At 50.6% G+C, this 24,464-nt stretch overlaps 2 protein-coding genes across 3 annotated transcripts in view; both read left to right on the forward strand.

Annotated features, from left to right (window-relative positions):
* The window catches only part of LOC101795869 (mitogen-activated protein kinase kinase kinase 3), a 65,576-nt gene extending 52,647 nt beyond the window's left edge, over window positions 1–12,929 (forward strand). For both annotated transcript variants that reach the window (XM_027450359.3, XM_027450362.3), the window contains exons 9-17: window positions 1,373–1,446; window positions 3,355–3,422; window positions 4,943–5,035; window positions 5,811–6,005; window positions 6,648–6,796; window positions 6,903–7,034; window positions 9,108–9,237; window positions 9,731–9,908; window positions 10,607–12,929. In XM_027450359.3, coding sequence (XP_027306160.1) covers window positions 1,373–1,446; window positions 3,355–3,422; window positions 4,943–5,035; window positions 5,811–6,005; window positions 6,648–6,796; window positions 6,903–7,034; window positions 9,108–9,237; window positions 9,731–9,908; window positions 10,607–10,835 — 1,248 coding nt within the window. In that variant the 3' untranslated portion in view covers window positions 10,836–12,929. The remainder of the gene's footprint in view (window positions 1–1,372; window positions 1,447–3,354; window positions 3,423–4,942; window positions 5,036–5,810; window positions 6,006–6,647; window positions 6,797–6,902; window positions 7,035–9,107; window positions 9,238–9,730; window positions 9,909–10,606) is intronic.
* Window positions 12,930–14,012: 1,083 nt separating this feature from the next.
* On the forward strand, window positions 14,013–24,454 carry ACAA1 (acetyl-CoA acyltransferase 1). Its single transcript, XM_038174712.2, has 12 exons — window positions 14,013–14,260; window positions 15,117–15,210; window positions 15,427–15,484; window positions 16,106–16,185; window positions 16,684–16,726; window positions 17,471–17,569; window positions 18,267–18,347; window positions 20,148–20,338; window positions 20,446–20,625; window positions 21,363–21,418; window positions 22,208–22,353; window positions 22,500–24,454. Exons 1-12 carry the CDS (start codon window positions 14,036–14,038, stop codon window positions 22,573–22,575), a joined length of 1,329 nt encoding a protein of 442 aa, XP_038030640.1. The 5' UTR covers window positions 14,013–14,035; the 3' UTR covers window positions 22,576–24,454.
* The last annotated feature ends 10 nt before the right edge of the window (window positions 24,455–24,464 follow it).

Raw genomic sequence — 24,464 nt, forward strand, 5'->3', positions numbered from 1 at the left:
TGAAGGCTCCCAGATGCTCCTCGCTCCTCCCCAGCAGCACGCTGTGGGTGGGCTGCCACCCTTCTCCCCGAGGTGGATGCGTGCGCCGGCAGGAAAAAAGGGGTTTTGTGTTCTTCCCCACGTGGACTTCGCCCTCAGAAAGCCCTCGGACTGCAGCTTTTGCACGTGCCTGTTGTAAAAGCACTTACAGCTGTTTTGCTGGGGGTGCTTGCTGCCTTTTGGGGGATGCCCCCGCGCAGGCCCATGATGTAAGCAAGGTCTTAGAGGTCTTCTCCTTGCCTCCGGCTTAGCAGATGGGCAGAGGCTGATTCTTCACCCTGCTCCAACCTCCAATTCTGCCCCCGTTGCCAGGTTTTGGAGAAATATTGAGTCTGTTTCAGCACCTCAACGGGGAGAGGTGTGGAGTCTCACTCCTCTTTGGCAGCTGCGCTCCGAAACACGAGGCGTTGGGGTCAAAACTGGGAAGGAGAGGAAAAAAATCAGGCTTTCCCCTTGGGACCAGCCCGGAAAAATAATGTGAGCTGTTGTGGCAACCCGTGAAGTAGGCAGAGCACAGGCACAGCCCGGAGGAGGAGAGGTTTTGTGCAGGGGACGGAGGAGCAAATGGTCCAGGAGCCAGCAAAGGGGGGCTCCGTGCGGTGCTTAACCCCTATCCCTCGGCTTTCCCGGCCCTGTGTGGCTCTGCACATAGCCCCAGGTTCACCACAAACCCTCTATTGTTCCTCAGGGGCTATAAATAACCCCAGGCAGCACAATGGCTCATCCAGGAAGCAACACCAGTGTAGCTTTTGACTCAGTGAGCTCGCCAGAGCCAAGCTGGCCCCGCAGCCAAAAACCCCGGTGATGCTTCACAGAGCACCGGGGACGGAGGCAGGGCTGCTGTGCCCTGCAAGTCAGGAGTCCACGGCCACCTGGCTGTGCTGCACGAGATCCACTCGGCCTTGGGCACCCCATTTCTGTCCTGTTTTCTTTTTTTTTTCTCTCCTGTTTTCTTTTTTCTGTCCTGTTTTCTTTTTCTTACTTATTTTTCCCCCCCAAATGCTTCGAGCTCTTTGAATCTCGTTGCCTCCTCGGCGTGCTTCAGATGTCAGGGTGCCAATTATCTCTGCCCTGGGTTCCCTGCTAGCAAATAAAAGTGAAATAACAATTGGGAAGGATCCTAATCCAGAGGGCATCATAAAGGAACTTCCTCTAGGAAGAAAACTTTGCGTGGACTGGATATTGTCTCTGCTGGGGCCGGTATCAGCTGGGGTAAATCAGCTGGTTCCAGTGGAGTCAAGTAGATCTGTGTCCTGCAGCTTTCTGTTAGTGATGAGATTTGAGGAGTTATAATCTGTTTTTTGATTGTTTTTCCCTTTTCCTTCCTTGTCAGATGCTCGAAGCTTTCATCAGCCCCGATGGGTCGCTGTCTGGGAGCTGCCAGTCCCTGGACAGGTCCGTGGACAGGTGAGCTGCACGTGTCCCCGCTGTCACCACCAGAAACACAGCCTGCCCCCTACAGCAGGACAGAACTGGGGGCATTGGCATCCCCTGCAGTTCCTGCTGGGATGAGGATGCACCCAAGCAAAAAAAAAATCATTTAGACTGCTAAAAAACAGATCCTGGGCTCTTGCTCCTGCTGCAGATCCCCCTCTCACCCCTCTGCCTTCCTGCGCTCATGGGGCCAACGCGCCTCCTCCCTGGGCGTGCTGCCTGCTCTCCGCTGCCCCCCTGTAAATTTGGCAGCCCCAGCTGTATCAGTCAAGGTGCTGAGGCCACCAGACGAGCAAAAACTAACTTTAGCTCCACGGCAGGAAGCGACTGGGACACGCTGTACTGCCGCGGGCGGCACTTCAATAGCGCTGCAGCTCCGAGCTCCCACGTGCAGAGCGACCGTGCGCCCGCTGCTCCGCGTGGCAGGCTGTGTGTAAGACACGGTGTCCTTTTGGGAAGCGAGATATGCATTTTTTTATTCATCCTCATCAAAGGGATTTTATTTTTTATTTTTTTTCCACTGCTAGTTTTTATTTTTTTGCCACCCAGCCCCGAGGCTGCGCGGATGGCGTGGCGTGCTTTGGGTTCAGGTCTGTCTCAGCGGCGAGGTCCCTTTCCTTTTTGTGGCTTGCGGTGTTTTCCTGTGATATATTTGCTCATCGTTGTGGATGTGTCGAAACCGAGTTCTTTTGCTCCCAGGCTCCGTGCCCCAGGTTTGCTTTTCGTGTAGATTTTGCTGGGGGTAACAGCAGAAGGAGCACAGCTGAGCTGTGATGCCTGGCTGTGAATGGAGAAGAGCGTCAGGCACGTCTGCAGGAGAGCAGCATGGCTTTGGTTCACGACTCTGTACAGTCATTGGGTCTAGAGAGCTGGAAAAGGCACGAGGAGGGCAGAAAAAGGAACAAGCGTGACTGTTCCACACAGGTTGCTCTGTTAAGAGGCAGGATTTGCACCTGATGATCCTCATGGGTCCCTCCCAGCTCAGGAAGTGCTGCGGTTCTGTGATCCTGCACAAGATGCAGCCGAGTCCTCGCTGCCAGTTGCCTGAGGTGTTGTTAGCCTCCAGAGGGCAGAGCACAGTGACCAGGCTGATGCGACACAACACCACAATTAATCCCTCTTCCCCGCAGCAAACCTGCTGTGATCGGTGTTGACACAAATAGACTTCGGAGCACTTTGCAAAGCAAGTTTTTGCTACCACGTCCATTTTATTAAGAGGAGAGCAGACAGAGTGGAAAAAACATCCTGTCCAGATCACCTCACTGGCCCTTACAGAGTGCTGGGATGAAGTTACGATGGCTGAGATCCCCGCTCCGTGCTTTACCATCCTCTCTTTGCAATTTTAAGACCTTGAGCCTGCTCCCTCCCTCCTGGTGTACGTGCACAGTGGTGGTGCAGCTTTTCTTGCACGAGGAAGGTGGGAGGTGATGCTCCAAGAAGAGGAGACCTTCATGAGCTGAGCATGAAGGAATGACTCCAGTGTGTACATCCACACATCTGAGCAGTGCTCACAAAAAGCAGAGTTGCACAAAAGAGCACTTGGCATCGAGGGAAGACAAATCTCCAGCCCTCCTCCTGCCCCATTTTGTGCCTAGGTGTTACAGTGCAGACTTGGCTGCTTTCTTTCAGCCTGGTGACCCTGTTTTCTCCAGGATCCCTTCTGTTTTCACAGGAAAAAGCTGTGGACCACCCCCCCCCCAAAAAAAAAAAAAGCCTTCAATCTTCAGTTTTGTGCAGATTTAGGATGAGAGCTCGGTTTGGTCGATTGGGGTGATGAGTGCATCTTGCTGATTAGTGCGTGCTTCCTGTGTGTTACTGCCCCTAACTCACTCCCCAGCCTTTCCAATATAATAAAACACATTTTTGTTCTTCTCTTTGCAGCCCTCCCTTTACCCAAACCCCTGTTCCTGGAAGGAAGAGCCATCCCAAAGACGGTCTTGACTGCATGGGTAAGCATCGCTGGAGGTTCATGCTTGCTTAAAAGCACGGGGAGCATGTAGATAGAGGAGAGCAGATATTGGAGAGATGTTACTGCATGGAAAGTAACAAAAATTAAGCAAACCATCTCCATTGCTTAGGCTACACTTCAAAAAGGACCCTAATGATTAAACAGGAATGTTCTCTAAAGCCAAACCGAATCCCAAGCTCTCTAGGGAGTTACACCTGGAGAAACAGGAGGCAGAATCTGTACCACTGCAAGCTGTGTTGGAGAAAACGTACTGGTAACTCGCGGGGACCAGAGGTTACTGCTTAACCGCTTACAAACAGCTGGTTAAGTCATGGAAACTCTGTAATGTCATGACTTTCACTATTAAAAATGAATAAATGGCAGTCAGCCTCAGCAGGATACCACGCTTCTGGCCAGGGGCAGCGTTTCCAGACTGAAGTACGGCAATGGAGCTGCAGGCAGCCCGTGGTTTAATACCTCCCTGGTGGTGCAGGAGGCGTTTTGCCTCGCCGTGCTGCTCGGTGTTGTTGCCCACACGTGGCTTGCCGAGAACCCATTGACCCATCCTTGCTGCTTTTCCTTGCGGGCTGTATTTCAGCCGTTATGGGCTCCTCTCACACCTCGCTGTGACGGGGAAATGATGCTCCATAACGCTGCGGCGAGGCTTCGGCCAGGATGGGTCTCCAAGGAGCGGCTGCTGGCCCCAGGCTAAGACAAACAAACAATCAGAATGGGCTGTGTCGGTGGGGCTGGCTGGAGGAAAAACAGGAGGAGAAAGTTGGGGGAGGGAAATGACAGATATTGTAATCTCACGTTAAGCAGTGCTACCAGCCATGGCTTCCTGTGCTCCTTTTTTTGATTAAAAAATACGTCCTTAGCTTTCACGTCCATCCATAAGCCCATGTCTAGTCAAAACTCTGCTGCTCAATCCCTTCTCTATATTCTAAATCGGTCTTTTTAGCATTTAATCAAGGTAAAGAGAAGGGTTTGGAGGGTATGAGGAGTTCTGCAGCTTTCACAGGTCAGGAGCCACATCTGAGAAGTGGGGATTGTCCCTCAATACCTGCAGATCCCTGCAAATAGCTGATAGCACAGCGGAGATCTTGCACGAGATAAATCTGGGCCTGCCCCTGCCCGACAGTTCTGTTTCCGCTCTAATTTTTGTGTTTTTCACGTGTAAACCAGACACGTAGCAGTCTGTGTTGGAAAGCAGACACGTTCTGTGTCAATCCCCTGCCTCGTTGTGAGCAGCGTGGGCCAGAGTCCGCAGTCAGTGGTTAACCTCTGTTTGCTTTAAGGAGACCAGGAGCAGGGCGTCTGGCCCTTGCTTTCCCTCTCAGATGTGACTGCGGGCAGATTTCAGCGAGCCTTGGGGAATGCCTGGCTGAGCAAAGGAACAATTTGTTACCTTGTTCGTCCCCGTAACTCGGCCCGAGGGCCTGAATGCTTTCCTGTAATAACTGCTCCGGGCCTTTGGTACTGAGCTGATGCAAGAAACGTGTCTGTTCTTTCCTCCTCCAGAATTTGACATCCCGTTCTGCGAAAGGTTTGGGAAAGGGGGCACCTTCCCCAGGCAGTACCACCTCTCCCAGAGTCGCAAGGACTACAGCGACGGTAAGAAAACCACGGAGGGCTGGGGAGGGAAGAGCTCAGTGCGGGATCTCTGTGGGGATGGGAAGGGCAGGAGGCTTGTAACAGCGCCCAGGGCTGCAGAGACTCAGGAGGGAGAGGTTTGTAATAAAAGGAAGAGGAATGAGGGGTTACAGCAGGTTTCTCACAGAGCTGGAGGGAACCACCTACCAAATTCAGGTAGCGGTGTCTCTCCACGGCCGTTTCAAGCTAACGAGCTCTGAGCGTTGGGGACCTCTCCCTCGCCTCGCTGCTGCTCCTCCTTGCAGTGTGTGAGTGGTGGGAGGCAAAACTGAATACAGATCAAATTCCCTTGGAAAAAAAACACAAAACCAACCAACCAAAACCATTAAGGACACACAAACAGCATATTGAGCCTTCAGAATGACCTTCATCTCTCACCAGCACCATGGCGCTGCTGGTGTGGTCATTTGTGTTGGGGTCTTAGGGGACGCCAGGGATAATTGGAAGTGTAAATCCTGTCCTGAGTTTATTTGTGATTAAAACCTGACAAAAACCTGATGTAATTAAACTGTTGCAAACCTCTCTGGGGACATCCTACACTCGATGCGATCCTACCTGCTGTAAACGGCTCTTAAATTGAATTCAGAACGGGCACAGGGCTTTGCTTCGGTTTCTTCAGTTTTTAGTTTGAGGAGCTGCCTCGCTGAATCTGAGCAGTGACGTGAGAAGGTGGTGGTAGGTGGATCCCAGCAGGCATCTGTGTTCTTGCCATAACTCTTCCCCTTCTCTCTTGCAGGCAGGAGGACTTTCCCCAGAAGTTATTTCCCCCAAGAAAACCTCTTCCAGCTGGTCCCCTCCAGCCGAACCAAGAGCTTTAACGGGGACAGCAAGCTCAGCACCCTGCAGTACGATGAGTACAGGCCCAAATGGTGGAACAATTGTGAAAAAGGGCTGCAGGTCTTCAGTACCTCCCCTACAAAAGCTAGGAACTGTAAGTGAATCAAAGCTTCAGGGTCTCGGCACGTTTGGGTTTCAACACAACATCAAGTTAATCTTGATTTCTGAGTTATTGGGCATCAAGTAAGCTAACCCTCTGTGAATGCACCCTGATTTCAGCCCCAAAAGAGGCACGCTGCACTCACATTTCAACGAGGAATGTTAAATATAACTCACTGCACCTTACATTGGCCTCAAGGAAAGGGTGCTCAGAGTCAGCTGGTGCTCAGAGCTTGCCGAGTTGCAGAAAACTGCTTGTGTGTTGGACTTTTAATGTGCTCGCACAGCCCCAAGCTTCCAGGAGCCTTGGGATGTGGGAGCAGATGGGTCCTGTAGCAGAGGAGAGAAAGTTCAACGTGACCCAAGAAAGCAGTTTCTGGAGGAAGGACTCTAAAGAAACGTGACTTTGCTGTGACTTGTTTCTGCTTTACAGTAAAGTTAGAGCATAAAGGAAGAGATCTTCATGCACGCACCAGTAGCTCTCGTGCAATTAAAACAATTTTGTCGTGGTGCCCCTGGGAGAGGGCAGCTCGCTGCCTGCCCTGCTGGGATCATTGCAGGCCTGATGTGCATCTGGTGGGGTCGGTGCTGAAGCCTCCCTGCTGTGCTTTTCTCTCAACCCTCTCCTTTTCTACAGCCCTGCAGGCACCTGTGAACTGGAGGCTGGGGAAGCTGCTTGGAAGAGGAGCTTTTGGGGAAGTTTACCTCTGCTATGATGCTGACACGGGCCGAGAGCTGTCGGTGAAGCAGGTGCCATTTGACCCTGACAGTCAAGAGACAAGTAAGGTGAGTGTGAGGGCAGCACCATGCTCTGTGGGGCTGTGGGCTGGAGGCTGAGGGTAAAAAAACTCCTTGAGCACACCTCTCACGCAGTGTGTCTGTCCTGTTGCAGGAGGTGAACGCTTTGGAGTGTGAGATCCAGCTGCTGAAGACTCTCCGCCACGACAGGATAGTGCAGTACTATGGGTGTTTGCGGGATCCCGAGGAGAGGAAGCTGTCAATCTTTGTTGAATACATGCCAGGGGTAAGTGCAGTTCCTGCTGAGGATTGTCATGACCTACACTGCCATGGAGTTTGGAGAAATTTGCATCTGGTGTTGTAGTGAAGCTTAGCTGTCAAGTTTATCTGATGAGCCAAAGCAAAGCACTGCATCCCAGCACCCCCAGGAGCTGGGGGAGCTCAGATCGAGCCAGGTGTCGTGGTCAGGCCCCTCAAGGTGCAGCGGGTCAAATCAGAAGCCTGGAAGGGTCTCGGGTTTGGATCCTGGGGAAGGGTGTGTGCACAGCCTGCAATCTGAACGTGGTGAATGTGGGACGTGCTCCAGATCTGGCTCCAAGCTCTGCGGCCTGAGCCCATCCTTAAGTATTTATTACAAATCCCTCCAGGACACGTTAATAGCACAACTGTCCACCCACAGCTGTCACCAATTATTCCAGGCTTTCAGCACGTGTGCGTTCAACCCAGCGTTACTCACTGGTAAGCCTTCTCCTGCTCAGGACTGAACCTTGTGTTGGTAGCACGATCCAACCTACCAGGAGGGGATTAACTCTGCGGTTTTGCTGACACACGGGGTGAAATAGCTCCAGGGAAAAGGAAGCTCTGAGGGAGCCTGGAGAGCACACACACATCAGTTGAACATCTCTGTAAGGACGCAGGTTGCATCAGAGTCAGCTGGACAAAGTCACTGCATGGTATAAACCAGCACAACTGCTGGCGTTGCTGGGCGAGCTGCTCTCCTACGTCCTGCCTGCCCAGCTGGGTTCATCCCCCAGCCCGTGGAAGAATAAATCCTTGTTTGTTCAGGCCTTGTTTGTAAGGTCAGAGGGGACTGGAAGTCACCTGGTCACAAATAATTCCGGTCATTAGTAAATGTGCTGCAGGCTCTCCGAACATGTCACGAATCAGGTGGGCTTCATGCCTTCGAGCCCCTTCCAAGCACCGTCCTGCCTCTGTCCCTGGGGACAGGCACATCACTTCCAGGCCTTATGACAAGGCTCAGACCCCAAAAAGAAAAGCCCAGAAGCTCCAGCAGCACCCTTGCTGCTCGTTCTGCAGCGTGCTGGTGTTTGTTAGCAGCCAGGAAACCACCGTTTGGTGCTGGGGCAGCGTCCAGTAAGGCTGGAAGTTGAGGGTTTGTTTTCTTTGCGATAAACCAGAGCTCTGACCAAATACAGATTGAGTTCAGTGCCACGGGGATGGTTTACTGCACAAAAGCAGCTCAGGGCTTTGGTTTCCAGTGGCAGTGGAAGTGGCTGAGCTCCCAAAGCTCACAGAAGAGCAGCTCCAAACTGCTGGATGTGGCCAGGTTTCTGATCATACACAGCTAGCATGGTAAAATCTTCAGGGGGCAAAGCTTGGGTGCACCACCAGGCTGGCATTCTGGTGATCAGCCCTGTTACAAAGCTGTGTGTTTCCTGCTGTACCCTGCACCATTCACCTCTTATTTTCAGTTCATGCTTGGAAAACAGAACGGTCCCTTTGACCACACGTCCTGAAGACCCTGTTTTCCCTTCTTTGGCTTCATTTTTTGATGTCCCCCAGGATAAGGAAGCTTGCAGAGTTGAGGGTGAGGGAGGACACCCTGCCCACGAGGTGCAGGAGGGGATAATTTCCGAGCATCCCAGCTTACTTCAGCAACACCGTGAAAGGGAAGGGAGATCCCCAGCCACAGGATTGCCACCAGCCCCAAAAGAAACTGGGAGAAAGGCTTCACAGAAGGTGACAACCATGAAGAGCTCGTGAAGAGTATTCTCACCTGATTAGAAGCTCCTCATTAGTGCGTCCCTTGTCCATGAGCTGTTGGTGAAGGCGAGCCACTAGAGGGGGAACAAGCTCCGTGCTGTTGGCAGAGGGTGGCACTGATCTCTGCCAGAGGCTGTTCCTCTTTTTCCACTGGTGTCTGAGGCACTGGGGTCAAATCCTTGCTCTGTTCAGCGCTTCCTGGATGTTTATCTTGCCATTTCTCCAACAGAATGGCTTGGGTTTTTTATTTGAGCTGAGAAATGTGGTGGTCAGGGAAGTTCATAAGGTCACTGTGACGTGATGCACCCGATTCTTCTGGTCCTTACGGTTGCTGCCCGATGTTTCCTCTCGCCAGGGTTCGATAAAGGACCAGCTCAAAGCGTACGGTGCTCTGACGGAGAACGTCACTCGGAAGTACACCAGGCAGATCTTGCAGGGAGTCTTCTACTTGCACAGCAATATGATTGTCCACAGGGACATTAAAGGTGAGTAGGGAACGCAGGGGAGCTTCTTGCTTCCGTAGGTTTCTTCAGCCCAGCCTCACCGTGCCCCAACATAATTCTTGTGCAAAACACAGAGCAGATATTTGGTATTTAAGTTATTTTTGCCCCCTCTTTGCCTCTTGAACCATGAAAATCTTGAGCAAGCTGGAACCAAACTCTTGTTCTGTCTTCCTGCCTGGGATGCCCAGACCAGGTACTCTTAAGAGAAACTACCTGCCTTTACGGCTGGCAGATCTCCACTTTTCTAAAAATCTGGAGGCTGTCCAGGAGAGCTGGAGGGAATCTGCTCTCCCGGAGAGCAGCTGCCTAGGAGAGAGGGCTGTAAAATCCTACAGCTGAGTCCAGCCCCAGCCGAGCCCTTTGGGCTCCCTCACATCCACCTCCTTGCCTCTGCCCTTGCTCTTCCTGCTGTGGCTGCTCAGTTCAGCTTGCTGCTTCATCACTCGGTGTTTTTGCTGTTGCTTCTTGTCCCCAGGTGCCAATATTTTGCGAGATTCTGCTGGAAATGTGAAACTTGGAGATTTTGGGGCCAGCAAACGTATCCAGACCATCTGCATGTCTGGGACCGGGATTAAATCCGTCACGGGAACGCCGTACTGGATGAGCCCGGAGGTCATCAGCGGAGAAGGCTACGGAAGGAAAGCTGATGTGTGGTAAGGAGCAGGATAAAACCCCCCACTGCCACGTTTTTGGAAGATGGAAAGGATGCAAGGGATGGAAATGGGAGGTGAATGTCAGGATCAAACATGCAGACACCCAGAGAGAGCAAATCCTAGCTGAAAGCCCCCGGAGAGGAGCACACAAGACCACAGCTTGCTTTCAAAATGCCCGGTGTGTGAGGACGGGGTTTGCCAGATGAGCTGTTGAGCTCTGGTCACCCCATTTTTAGGTTAACTCAGCCCAGCTTGGAGGCTCGGCGTGATCTTTTTGCAGCCTCTGAAATCGGCTGCTGGGTGTTTGCGTGCGGCTCAGACACGAAGACACCCAAAATCTTTGGGTGCTCCCGAATATTTTGAGGCCTCTCTGGAGGATGGCAGCTGGAGCTGCAAAGAGCAGGGATAACTCCACTTGGCCTGCCAATAAACGGGGATAAAGTCAGACGTAAATCTGTAGGCAAGCAGCTTTCATTCTGGCTCAACTCTTTGGGGAACAACATCCTATTACTGAAATTGGGGTGTCTAAACTCATCGGGGTTTTCCTTCTGGGGTTGCTCCCATCAGGTGCTTTGCATTCTCGACCATCTTTTTTCACGAAGCTTAATCTTGAGTTAAAGCAGGGCAGAAAAAAACACCCATTTTAGGACAAATCTCACAAGTCTGCTCTCCCCGGTGGTCTTGCCGTCTCGTTGCAGGAGCGTGGCCTGCACCGTGGTGGAGATGCTGACGGAGAAGCCGCCCTGGGCCGAGTTCGAAGCCATGGCGGCGATTTTTAAGATTGCCACACAGCCCACCAACCCCCAGCTCCCCGACGGCGTCTCCAGCTCCTGCCGCAACTTCCTCAAGCAGATCTTCGTGGAGGAGAAGCGGAGGCCGACGGCCGAGGACCTGCTGAGGCATCCCTTCGTCAACTGCGGCCTCTGAGCCCCGGGCGGCGGCTTGGGGAAACGCTGATGGGACAGGGGGCGGCCGCCAGACCCGCGGCCCCTTTTTATTTTGGCACCCTGCCCTTCACACCTCCAGCCCCGGGCTCGTCCTTGCTTGGTGGCTCCCCGCTTGGGTCCTTTCTCGCTCGGTGGCTGCCGCCTTGTGGGATTTTTGGAAGGCACGCTAGGGACCTGGAGGCCACCGCTGGGGAATTGGGGCCGAGGGCTTCCCCGGAGCACCCTCCTCATCCTCGGGACCAGCGGAGGAATGGGATGCTGAGCACCCAGCGCCGCTCCCCGCAGAGGAACAGAGCTTCAGCCCAGCTGGAGATGATCCTCAGGGCGTGGAGCAGGAGGGACCCGGTGTCCACCAGGGGACAGGAACCTTTCGGAGGTGGTGACACCGGGTGGCCTCGCCAGGGAGGTGGCGTTGGCTCCTGTCCTGTGCCTTAAGCGGTTACAATCGCGGTGCCTGGCAGGGAGCCGGGCGCGTTTCTGCAGTTTCTTGCCTTCGTGTGCGTGCGTGTACGTGTGCGTGTGGAGCTGCGGGGGCACGGCCGGGCCTCCGCATCCTCTGATTTTGCCTCAAATCGGGCAGGGAGCACCCGCGGGGCTGCGCCAGCATGAAGCCGCAGCCTGGGGCCGCAGAGCTGCGCGGATGGCGTGCAGCCGGGCTCCCTTCTGCAGTATTTCGGGAGGTGGAGGTTAAATTGGGAAAGCTTAAAGCAGAGCTGGGCTACGGCCCCCAACCAACACTACTACCCCGTGGGGAGCAAGCAGAGAGGCCATGGGAGGCGATGAATTTACCAGATCTGGCTCATTTTGCCCAAATTAATTGCATTGCCCCATCTCCTGCTTCCTCACTGCGTTAGCTGTTTCCACCCGGCTCAGCAGAGGTTAAACGAGCAGTTCCCAGGGTGGTGTCAGCTTCAGGCCAGCATGTCAAACCCAGGTTTATTTTATTTTAATGTTGTTTTTTCATTGAAAATGAGATGTGTAGCTCAGAGCAAAGGGAAATGGAGAACGGGGCTGGTCGTGTGACTTTGCACATCCTTAAGTCCTGGGCGGGAGAGATCGAGTCGTCCTGCGTTGGCACTGGGAGCATTTCCTCGTCTGCAGCTCCAGAGAGAGAGGCAAAAACCACAATTATTTCAGTTAAAGAAAAGGCTGGGGCTGTTTGGGCAAATTAAATAGCCAGAAGGGTTCCCTGTAAGTGTGTCCAGGAGCTGCAGAGGTTGGTGGTGCCTACCCGAGCTTTGTGCCTGGCCACCAGGGCGCTGGATGCCGGCTCTCTGGGCTGTCCCCTCCTTCCTCTAGGGGAAAGAAAGAATTTTATTCTGTGAATAGGACCAAATCCATCACTCTGGTTAGCTCCAGAGGATGGATTTAAAAAAAAAAACACACAAGAAAAAACGTGTTGGCAAATAAGGGGTTGTCAGATGAACAAAGAGTGTTTCAGGAAAGCTAAAAATGTTTTTAATGCTCTTTTCTCCCCTTTCACCCAACCTGTTCAGCTTTGATTTTTCGCCCCTTAGGGGTGGATGGGAGCTGAATATTTTCTCCAAAGCCTCGAGAACAAAAGCGCGGGCTCGGCCGCGCTGCCCCGAGCGCTGGGGGAGGCTGAGGGGGACCCTCCCAAAAACGCTCCCTGGGGCCTCGTCAGCCCCACAAAGCACCCCAAAAAGCCTCCCTGGGACAGCCGGGCCCCCTGGCTCATGTGTGATGGGGTTTGTGTGTGTGTGTGTGTCCGTGGAGGTGTGTGTAGGGCTGTGTGTGCAAGGCTGTGTGTGAGTGCCCGCGTGTGAGTGCGACTCGCTCCTCAGGTGCCTTTGCCTTTGTGTTTTTTTAAAACAAAAAAACCCTCGCAGTGTTCTGATGTACAAAATGAAAACTAGAAGAGAATGTAATATTATGCCATGTAAATTTCCTTTTTGTTTTTTTTTTTTTTGTTTGTTTTTTATATATGTATATTTTATTTTGTCCGGCGCACCCGGGGCAGCGGGGGGGGGGCCCTCCTGGGGCCGTGTCCCCGCTCTCCGTGCGGTGTTGCCGCGTGTATCCCAGAGAAACGTTTTCCTCCCGTTGGAAAAAGGCTCCAGTGTCGTGTTCTGTGTCTGCCGGGCGCGCGGCCACCCCTCTGTGTCCTTCCCTCCTCAGGGGCTCTGCCCTGAGACTGGGACCCCACCATGTATGGCACTCGCCAGCTTCTGGACTCGGCTCTGGTGAGGCCGCACCTCGAGCACTGTGTTCAGTTTTGGGCCCCTCGCTACAAGAAGGACATCGAGGTGCTTGAGCAGGTCCAGAGAAGGGCGACGAAGCTGGTGAGGGGCCTGGAGAGCAAGTCCTATGAGGAGCGGCTGAGGGAGCTGGGATTGTTCAGCCTGGAGAAAAGGAGGCTCAGGGGCGACCTTATCGCTCTCTACAGATACCTTAAAGGAGGCTGTAGCGAGGTGGGGGTTGGCCTGTTCTCCCATGTGCCTGGTGACAGGACGAGGGGGAATGGGCTAAAGTTGCGCCAGGGGAGTTTTAGGTTAGATGTTAGGAAGAACTTCTTTAGGGAAAGGGTTGCTAGGCACTGGAACAGGCTGCCCAGGGAAGTGGTGGAGTCACCATCCCTGGAAGTCTTTAAAAGACGTTTAGATGTAGAGCTCAGGGATATGGTTTAGTGGGGACTAGCATTAGGTCAGAGGTTGGACTTGATGATCTTGAGGTCTCTTCCAACCTAGAAATTCTGTGATTCTGTGATCTCCATGGTCACATTGGCCTGGTGGTACACCACAGTAGGAGGCTTGGGGCGGGCTCTTTTATTTCTGCCTTCTTCAATTTCATTCATTTAATTCATTTATTTTATTAATTTAATTCATTCATTTCATTCATTCATTTATCCCTATCTCCATCCATTTGCATTTTCTCCTTTCAGCGGACTATCTCACAGAATTTACTATTAATTTTTAATTTTAATTTAATTTTTAATTTAATTTCTATTTTTTAATTTTAATTTTAACTCTTTCTTTAACCTTTTAATTTTAATTCCCTTTCGCTCCCTTATCCCAATCCCTTCCCCCCTTTTTCCTCCTCCACCCCCGAGCCCAACCAGGGGGCGGGGCCAACGAGCCAGGTGGGCGTGGTTATGCAAATTAACCAGGCGTATCCATACCAAACCCCGCCCCCTCCCTGCCCGCGGCGGGGGGCGTGAAAATGGCGGCGGCGGCGGGCGGGGAAGCCAAGATGGCGGCGGGCAGCGGCAGCGGGGCGCTGAGGCGGGTGCGGGCGGTGCTGGGGCACCTGGCGGGGCAGCCCCCGGCCGCCGTGAGGGCAGCACCGTGCGGGAGCTGGCCCGGGGGAGCTTCGTGTCCCGAGGATGTGGTGGTGGTGCACGGCAGGAGGACGGCCATCGGCCGAGCCAAGCGCGGGGGGTTCAAGGTAGGGATTTGCTTTATTTATTTATTTATTTATTTTGGGGTGTCCCTCACGCCCTAAATCTGCGGGGCGCCTCCGGATCCCCCCCCAATCCTTACTCGTCCCTCGGGGAGCTGCCTTTCCCCTAAATACCGACCCCTCAGGGTTTGCCCCCACACCACTCGCCAACCACCAGGGAAATAAAATTAGTTTTTGGGGTGCGGAGCTGCCACCAAGAGCCCCCCCCAGCCCCACAGGCTGCTGTGGGGTGCCTGACCCCGCTGTGTCCTGCCCCACAGAGCCCAACAGCCCCGGTTCCCTGAGGAACTGCGGTGAGGAAACATCTCCCTCACCTTCCTGCCCTGTGTGGAGCTCCTGGACCTGCCTGCGCCTTGCCGTGCCTCAGGAGCAGCATTTTGGGGTTTGAGGGAACCCCAAACGTTGTCTAATTGCTTTTTGTCCTCCTCAGCCTGTTCTCCTCGCCCCACGTTCCCCCAAACCCAGCCCCGGGACAGCCACGACACCTGCAAGCGGAGGTGGTGGTGGTGGGACACGAGGTGTTGCCAAGCTGCCTGTGTTTTTGTAGGTTTTCAAGGGGCTGTGTTGAATTCGGGGTCGATAACGGCCCACAAAACTCTAGTGGTAGTGACCGAAGTCACTGAGTTGTGCAAAACCTGCTCCAGGCGTGTGCGACGCGCTGCTGGGGCAGAAATCCCCACAGTAACTCAGCGGGATGTGGGTGGTGGGGTCCGGCTGCTGCCCTTTGGGGTCATCTTGGGATGAGGGAACAGAAGAAATTCTACCTTCTCTGCATGCTCGTGCCATATAACTCATCCTAGTCGCTTTTAAGGCCCTATAACGTGTATTTGTGTGCTTGCAGGACACCACACCCGATGAGCTGCTCTCTGCCGTTATGACCGCTGTCCTGCAGGACGTCGGGCTTCGACCGGAGGTGTTGGGGGACATCTGTGTGGGTGAGTGGTCGCCCTCAGACTCCAGGACAGGTCCACGGGGGGCTTGTGGGTGTTGTGGGGGTCGGAAGGGGTTAACGCGTGGCGTTGTTGTGCTCATGAAATTAACACATCCTTGATGACCATCCCATGAAGTGGCTGGGCTTTGTCCCTTTGGTGTCTGCAGCAGGTAGCGGGGGCAGTGCAGCTGACTGATGCCAATCTTATATTTGCACGCAGGGAATGTGCTGCAGCCGGGAGCTGGCGCTTTGGTTGCGAGAGTTGCACAATTTCTAAGGTAAGCTCTCAACCATATCAAAGTTTCTTCTCATCTTGGGCCTCGGCTGCCGAGCAGCACTGGGTGAGAGGTCGTGATGAGGCTCGTGAGCTCGTAGGAGTTTCCAGCGGGTCACCTTTTGCCCAGAAATCAGACTTTGATCGAGCGTTCGGAGAGCCCTGCTGGGAGCAGCCAGCCCTGTTGGCAGGGACCGGGCGGCGCTGCGGGGAACGGCCTCCCTTTCCATGCAGACATCGTTCTGCGGGCTGCCCCTGATGTGTCCTTCTGCTAAAGCAGTTTACAGACGCTGCTTTGGAGGGGCACAGGCAGCAATTAGCAACATTGCAGAGCCTTTGAGTGTTTCTGGCTCTGGTCAGAGCTCAGGAGCTAGACTTGTGAGAGGGCCCTGCTTACAGAGGGCTTTCCAAGGTAGACCTGTGGGGAAACAGCGCACGGAGCCACCTGCAATTCCATTTGGAAATTATCCACAAATTTTGCTTTGTCTTGGTGCAGGTCCAAATAGGTCAACAAGCGTTTATTGGGATCAGTTGAGCGTGAGGGTTATAGTTTAATTGAGAGGCTTCGTGTTCTCTGTAGCAGTCTGGTTTGTTGTGTGGTCTTTAACACTCTCTCATGTCCTAGTGGGATCCCAGAGACGGTGCCGTGCTCGAGTGTCAACCGGCAGTGCTCCTCCGGGCTGCAGGCCATTATCAATATAGCTGGTAAGCGTGCACGGGCACTCGGGCTGACGTTGATGCCTGCCCTGCTACGAGTGCTCCTTTATCCTGGTCATTTGTTCTCCAGTCCCTCTGAGCAGTAAAAACAGTGATAAAGCCTTCTGCTGCTAGGAATTCTCAGTGTGGTGTTGACTTGAATGCTTCCATATCCTTGAGATACGAAGATACCCTTACAGATACACCTCGTACCCTTGAGATACATAAGATACCCTTAGAGAAATACCTTGGTCATCTGAGAACGAGTTCTTTAAATCATCACTTCCACATCAGGCTCTTTCTCTGAGGGTCAATCCCGTCCTCCCTGCTGGCAGGTCAGGTTGTGCTTAGTTTCAGCCACATCAGCTCCTTGGCTTATGTTGGAGTGTGGAGCGAAAGCCCCTTCCACGGGTAGTGAATGCATCAGGTGGTCACAAAACTGCAGCTGGAATCCAAGCGCTTTGGCTCCTAACGATAATAAAGAGTGTTTGTGCCCTGCTGTTACAGGTGGCATCCGAAATGGGTCGTATGACATTGGCCTGGCCTGTGGGTAAGAACATCTTTTTATGGCACTTTTATGGCCTCCTGCAGCAGGTCTTGGATGAGGCGTCAGAAATCCCTTCCAAGCAGATCTGTGTTCCCAGAAGGCAGCAGACCGTGAAGCATCTTCAGCTTCGTGGCCTAAGACTGACTGTACAAAAGCTCGCAAGTCCTAAGCGGTGGCTTTGTATTCGTGCAGTAAAATTGGGTTCCTTCGATCTGTTAACTCATCTGTAGGTCAAAGGCTGCAGCCTCTGGGACTCACATCTGAAATTCTTCGTGTTGCAAAATGCCAGTGCATAGCTCACTGAAGTCTCTTTGTCATGGGTTGCTTCATACTCGATGTTGTTCCACTGCCAACCAGTTTTTAAGCTGGAACTGGCCTTTTTCTGGCTGTTGACAGCTCTAGTCCAAGAACCTTGGGTTTCTTATTACGTCTGAAGGCAGAAGTGCCAGAATAGTTAGCAGCTCCTTCCTCACTGTGGAAACATGAGAAATTAACTGTTGACATTGGTGTCCTGTCCTAATGGAACAAGGACCCACTTAGGCTAGCAACCCGGTGTAATTTGGTGCTAATTTTTGTACTGACGCCTGAGGAGCTTCTGCCTCAGCCAGTTTTTAATTATCAGCTGCACTTCTGTAGATTAATAGGGAATAATGTAGTCAAGACATCGATCACTCCTAGCTGAGCAATCACCATGAGTGTAGCACGGAAGCAGTGGCAGTAACTTCATTTTTTTTCCCCTATGTTTAGCGTGGAAACGATGTCCCTCAGAAGCGCCAATAACCCTGGCGATATCAGCTCCAGTATGATGGAGAACAGCAAAGCTCGAGATTGCCTTATTCCCATGGGGTGAGTGCCTCCTCCCGGAGGGGTTTCCAGGTCGGCCATCCTCCTGTGACTGCTGTTCCACACCGATCTGAGTGCCGGGAGCTTGGCTGTGGGTGTCAGCGTCCTCCTGGGCTGGCCCAGAAGATCTGTGGTGTGGGATGGGTGGGGAAGATCAGCAGCTCTGATAGACGATTTTCTTGCCTTATATCTTAAGCTCAGTGGCTTTGTTAATACAAAAGACTGTGAATCACAGCATTTTGTGTGTTTAGGATTTCTGGAAATGCCGTTGCATTTCATAATCTCAATTTTCATGTAGAACAAAGCAGCTGGTTCCTTGTAAAAGGATATTCTGCTGTTCTCTGAAGTGCTAAAGGTGTTAAGGCGACAGCTGCCTCGAATTCGTTTCTCCTGTACCTGTCCTGCCAGCTTCGTTAACCCCCTTGGCATGGCCACACGTTGGCAGAGGTGGATGCCATCCTTGTTGCTCTTAAATTGACCCCGAGGGGAGTCTGTGGTGTGATAGGAGAGCAGATTTGGACCTTGCTTTGGTTACTGGATTTGATTCAGGGTCGGCTTCTGCCAAGTAGGTCCAGGTTGAGCAGTCAGCAGTTAGCTTTGAGACTGAAGTCACTGCTTCTAACTCGTCTTGTCAATAAAAGACAATTCCAGCTTCGTTAGGTACATTATTGGGTTAATTTTCTCATGTTGTTTTTCCCAGAATAACCTCAGAGAATGTGGCGGAGAAGTTTGGAGTTTCCCGCAAGAAGCAAGACGCCTTTGCCTTGGCTTCCCAACAAAAGTAAATGCTTCTTATTTTCACCTTTTTGGTTAGAGAACACATAGAGATAGGGGAAAAAAACACAACAACATTGCACTTTGTGCAAGTGGTTACGTGCAGCCTTCATCTTGCCTTTCACAACTGAGCGGTGAGTAAAGAAGCCTGAGGTGGTCAGAGCAAAGCCCAGCGGCATGGTGAGGCAGCCTGAGCCCGGAGCTGTGTGGTTTTGCACACTCACCACCAGCCGTGCAGGCTTTGAGCACTGGGTGCAGCTGTGTTTGCCATGGAGCGAAGGACACCATTGCCACAAGGTTCCCAAACCCAGTGGACAGCTCAGTGTTCTCACAGTGGCTTTGGCTCGGTGTCATTTTAAACCCACCGTGGGCATCACAGCAGAAGTAAGCTTCCCCGAGGGGGAGCATTTCAAAGGAGGCACTTCCAGAGAGCTGCCGAGCTTATAAGAGGAGCGGCTTGTCTTTGCTGCAGGTGCTTGGCTCCAAGTGAGCCCAATCCTACTTCTAAAACCCTTCCTTTAGGTGAAATAATTGCCAGGGTGAGCTAACCCTTGGAATCCCTGGGGCGGTACCAGCAGTCCAGGGGCAGTGGGCGAGACGTTGAAGTTGCTGGCATCAAGGAGTTAAACTTTCAGAACTGTGTTTAAGCATCGCCCCGGTCCAATTATTTATCTAACGCAGGAAGCTGCTGGACAAGGCAGTTAACCTTTAAATTCTGGCCCTGCTCGGAGGGAACTTGGCATGCCAGGCTTTCTCACTGCCTGATAGCGCAGAAGGGTATGTGAACACGATCCTCACCTCTCACATGAGGAAGGGGTTGATTTTCTGGCTGCAGGCTCAGGATGTCTGTGGAGTTACTGATCTCTCCTTCGGCTCTTAATCTCTCTTGGCAATATTAAATATTTATATTTTATGAATAACAGCATAAAGGAGTAGAACAAGGTTTGTCTCCAATTTGCATTACCTGCAAAGGGCACTTTGCTGCTGGAAGGTAAATCTTCTAAATTGTCTCTGCTGTGGAGGCTTTTAAATACCTTGTTAGTATGAAAGATTAAAATTATGTGCTCAGAGTTAATTATAAATTATCCACTTGCCTTCTTCACGCTTCCATCAGTCTGCTTGTGTCAGTTGTTCCCTGCTGGTTGGACCAGACCCAATCCTCTGTGCACCTTTACTTCTGGTTCCCTTCTGTGTAGTCAATAAATTATGCAACACAAATTGGAATCATTTGAAAGATGACATTTAAATGCCAGAAGATGATACTTCAAGTCTGCAGTCTAAAAGTCAGCTTGTTTTTTGTAGGACAAAATCTGGAATGGGTGAAACTCTAGCTGTTCTGCAACTTCTCACAGATCATTAGTATTGCATAGAAGCTTAGCTGCCTCGCCCTGTTTTAAACTTTCAGAAATAGGAATTGATGTTTGGACATGGGGATTATTTTCTCCCAGTTGTGGTGTGACTGTACCACTGGACAAGTACAGCCTGATGGCTGTGGGTTGCTGGTGGTCAGTCAGTCACTAAGGTGTGAGTGGGGACAGAACAGGATCTTGCACAGCGCTGTGTGCTCCTGTGACCCAGGTTTGGGGAGGGATGCCCAACGTATAAGTGATGTATTTCTTGTGACAGAGGTCAGAAGTCTGTCTTCCCGTTAACAGAAAGCAGTATTTGTCTTCTTCCCATCTGCTGCTCAGTGCTGATGCACCTGGTACCAAGTCACACCTGAATTCATCCTCTGACTGCTCTTGTTGGCATCACTTCTTGCAGTTCCCTTCCAGGTTATTTTAACTTTTGTACTTTCCTTTAACAGAGCAGCGAAAGCTCAGCAGCTGGGACTGTTTAAAGCCGAGATTGTCCCAGTCAAGACCACTGTCCAAGATAAGGAGGGCAACCAACAAACAATCACCGTGCACCAAGACGAAGGGATTAGGCCCTCCACCACCCTGGAAGGCTTGGCAAAGCTGAAGCCTGCCTTCAAGGAGAACGGCAGCACCACAGCAGGTCAGCTCTGCCTTCAATGACACGATTTTCTGCCCTTCCCGTGGCTCGCCTGCCCCGTCGCACCATGTGCTCAGGCAGAAGGGGTGGTGACAGATCTCTTCCAACAGGCAACGCCAGCCAGGTCAGTGATGGAGCAGCTGCAGTTCTGCTGGCAAAACGCTCCAAAGCAGCACAGCTGGGGCTGCCGGTGCTGGGGGTGCTCAAGTCCTTCGCCGTGGTCGGAGTCCCGCCCGATGTTATGGGCATTGGGCCAGCCTACGCCATCCCTGCTGCTGTGGAGAAGGCAGGTAAGGACCATGCTGCTCAGCACAAGGCAGAATCGCTCCCTGTGGACTAAAATTTGAGGTGATTATTCCAGCACGTGCAGATAGAACCCTGAAAGAGATGCTGCCTGGTGGTGGTGTAATGCTGCTTGCTTCTGAGGCACAAATTACCCCTCACTCACCTGTGAGAAGCTCAGGACTAAACCCCTGCACAGCTTCAACAAGCTGCCGGCATGTGGCAAATGATTTAGAGTTCGTTTAGTTTTCTTGTCGCATAATGTGAGGAGGCTGTGGGTGTGTGGTTTTCTTGTTTGTGTTTTGGTTTTCTTTACAATTTTGGCATCTGACCAGTGGAACAGGCTTTCCTCTTTGTTATCACACTCACAGGGTCGAGCAGCTTTTATGGCTCACGATTATTATTGCGGTCAGCTGTCGGCACTGTGGTTACACATTTGCCTATAGTTTTATCTTTGTCTCGAAATACCCTTCGGTCTTTAACCCCAAAGAAACCACATTTAATCCAAGGAAACTGCACACTCAGTGACATGATGCCACGGACTGTGAGGTTTTGCAGTCTTTAGATACTTGTACACATAAAGACATACAAATGTAGATACCCAACGGGGAGCCAAGGTCCTCTCTTTGTTGTTGTTAGCAGGGTAGAAGTAGAATTCATGAAGAAAGACTTTGAGTTATTCTCTTTAATGTACTTATAAGGCAATAATATCTCCTTTTTAAATCCTAATTTTTCTGAACCATAGGTCTGACACTAAATGACATTGATATATTTGAAATCAACGAAGCCTTTGCAAGCCAGGTGAGTGATCATTCTGGTTGAGTTGTTACGCTGCTTGGAAACTAAATATATTTCAACTTGATCTCAAAATGAAGATTTGACTACACTTCTGGCCAAATGTTAAAAACATGCAGACTATTTTCTTGAACTAAAAATAAGCAGGGCATTGCTTAGGTGTAGCATAAGATTTAAAAAAAAAAAAAAAAAAAGATCTACACTAAATAATAACGATTACTTCATTGTTGTATTCTCATACTCACTTGCAAAATTGCTGTTTCACAAGGCTGTAACTTATTACAGGGTGGTGTCCGTGTGAATGTGTTGCACTTACCAATTTGCATGTCCTTAATGAAATGCAGAAATGTCACTTGTTGGCCACAAATCTGTGACTTGCCAGTCAGAAAGTATGTGGGCTCAGCTTGAGATGAAGTTGATAGATTTTGCTTGCTTCGTGTGCTTTGGATTTGTAATGTAGTTCTGCTGCTTTCCACTGGAAAACGGTCTAACTAGTCAGGCCCATAAATACTAATTATTTTAATACTTTAATACTTTCAGAGCAGCTGACATAACAGTGTGGATTTTACGTAATAGAAAACATAACTTGAGCTCAATTCATCTTGAGCACAAATCTTCCGAAGCCCCTAGACCTGCCTAGGATTATCGGCCTGGCTGTTTGCTGTCTTTCTTTGTATGTGGAGATCACCAGCCTTCTGTGCAGCCCTCCTAGTTCAGTATTGCAGGAGAGCTGAGAACTAACAGAGGTACAGAGGTGAGAGCATCCTGTGAAACGTTTCCCTTTTGTCTTTCCAGGCTGTGTACTGTGTTGAAAAGCTGGGCATTCCCATGGAGAAGGTCAACCCCCTGGGAGGAGCAATAGCCCTGGGGCACCCCCTGGGCTGTACGGGTGCCCGGCAAGTTGTCACCTTGCTCAATGAATTGAAGCGTAGAGGGAAAAGGTGAGCACTGAACAACGGGATTAACCTTAGGTGTGTCTGGGTAAATCGGGCTCAGAAGTAACGATCACTTTTATTGGATTTTTTTCCCCTGGTCAGGTGATATAAACGTGATATTTTTCTTAATTCCACGTCTTCTTTCGTTCCAGAGCGTATGGTGTTGTGTCAATGTGCATTGGAACTGGTATGGGAGCTGCAGCAGTATTTGAATACCCAGGGAACTAAACTCCAGCGTACTGACAAATCAACACAGCTGCTAATTCTCTGCCTTCTCTAGTAATAGCAAGTGATTTGCACTGTGGAATCAAGTGGATTCAGGGATCCGTTACTAGCTCTACAAATTACAGGCTCAAATTGAGAAGCAGAACCAATCCTACAGATCAACTGAGGTGGAAAAAAGCAAGATTGACATTCACTTCAGTGCTGCGAAGCATCCTAGGATGAGAAAAGAAACGAGTTCAGCTGAAGTTCAAAGACAGGCCCTCGTGTGGTGATTGTGAATGAACACTTGTAATTGATCCCTTTACTTTGAACTCCTCCTCTCTAATTATATTTACGTTGTACATTGTATGACAAATCACCTAAAACCATGGCTCCAAATGAAAATGATGGTGCACATGAGATGGCTTTTCCAGAGATTTCTTAAAGATTTCATCATCTAGTCTAGAAAGGTTTCTTTTGAAAGCAGTGCAAAGACTTAATATTTCCTTTATAACTATGTTTGTTCTACCCAGGTCACAAATTGGCTCTGTCTTAAATCATCCATATGCTAGAGGATGTGCTTTAACTTTCTATCTATCTACAGAGAGAGATTTTTAACCAAGCTGCTCTGAAACAACCACGGGGGCAAGGTGGAAGGGCTGCTAGGAAGTAGTTTACACAGCAGCAAAATATAAACAAACAGTTGAGGTGCCTGCAAGGAAAGGTTCTGAAGAATTGCTAGAAACAAGGTGTTTGAAAGTAGCCATTCCATTTTTTTACAACACGTTTCTAATTATAAGCTTGTATGACTAACACAACAGACAAGCTTCTGCTTAATAATTAGATATAAAGGAGATCTCAGCACTAATACAAATGTTTACATTTCATCTTCGGAAATTCTCCCTTACCTGTTCTTGTTAGTAGAAAGATCACTGAAGCTAAGAGCTAATGGCTTGAAAAAGAAATGCATTAATGACCTTTGACTGTTAGGAAGTTTAAATTTGTAACACAGACTGAAGTTTTTTGTCCCAGCTCTTATTTTGCACTTAATAATACAACTGGGCTCCTGCAATATCTTTGTATTCTTTTTCTTGTGATATTTGAAGGTCACGATTAGCGAGAGCTGTTTCATTTTCTCATGTTCCTGTTCTGTAGCTGGTCTCGCTTACCCAGCCATCTCACGTATTTCAGAGCAAAAAGATAGCATTCTTTAACTGTAACTCAAGGGTCCTCTTTGCACACTACAGTTCCTATGCATAGAATGAGTTCTCAGTGCCAGTACAGATCTGCTTTCATGCAGGCAGAAGGCAGATAGCATCATCTTTTGTTCTCTTCCCAGCCCTTCCTCCCCACACACAGTGCCTCTAACAAAAACTTTAGGCGATGGGAGTGGAAAATTGAACAGTCTCAGAAGTGGGAATTTCAGTGACCTTTTGCTAAAGCAATTTTAAAAACAGTTGAAGGGATGTGTGAGTAAATGGGAACCATGTGGGAGGAAGGAATCAAGAGGAAGAAGGGTTTCTCCCTCCGTAGCTGAAGGGGCTGTTCTCAGTACCCAAGCATGATGAAACACGCAGCGTCCAGGAAATGCTGGCTTTCCCATATTCACGTGAGACATTGAGAAGACAGCCAGGGAAATGCTGCTCTATTCACTAATTCTTGGTTTCATTATGTATCAGTGGCCATTTTAATATCAAACAAGCAGAAAAATTGCAAAGCAAAAGCTTCTTTTTACTATACCAACAGCCTTGATTGTAATTTGAAGCACAGTGTACTATGCAAAGGTTTTTTGACCTAACAGTTACCATTGCTGGCTTGCAATTTAAAACATGCTGTTGCAGAGCCTGGCTCTGTGGGTAACGCTAAGCTTATCAGAGCAATAAAATACTACAGGATGAGATTACGACTGTTTT

Source organism: Anas platyrhynchos, chromosome 2, assembly GCF_047663525.1.
Source record: "Anas platyrhynchos isolate ZD024472 breed Pekin duck chromosome 2, IASCAAS_PekinDuck_T2T, whole genome shotgun sequence".
NCBI lineage: Eukaryota > Metazoa > Chordata > Aves > Anseriformes > Anatidae > Anas > Anas platyrhynchos.

Bases quoted from the DNA above. Each gene is read 5' to 3' on its own strand.
- ACAA1 (XM_038174712.2), top strand. From the start codon at position 14,036: ATGGCGGCGGCGGCGGGCGGGGAAGCCAAGATGGCGGCGGGCAGCGGC. The intron at 15,211-15,426 runs GTGAGTGGTCGC...ATTTGCACGCAG, and splicing joins GTTGGGGGACATCTGTGTGG to GGAATGTGCTGCAGCCGGGA. The intron at 21,419-22,207 runs GTGAGTGATCAT...TTGTCTTTCCAG, and splicing joins ACGAAGCCTTTGCAAGCCAG to GCTGTGTACTGTGTTGAAAA.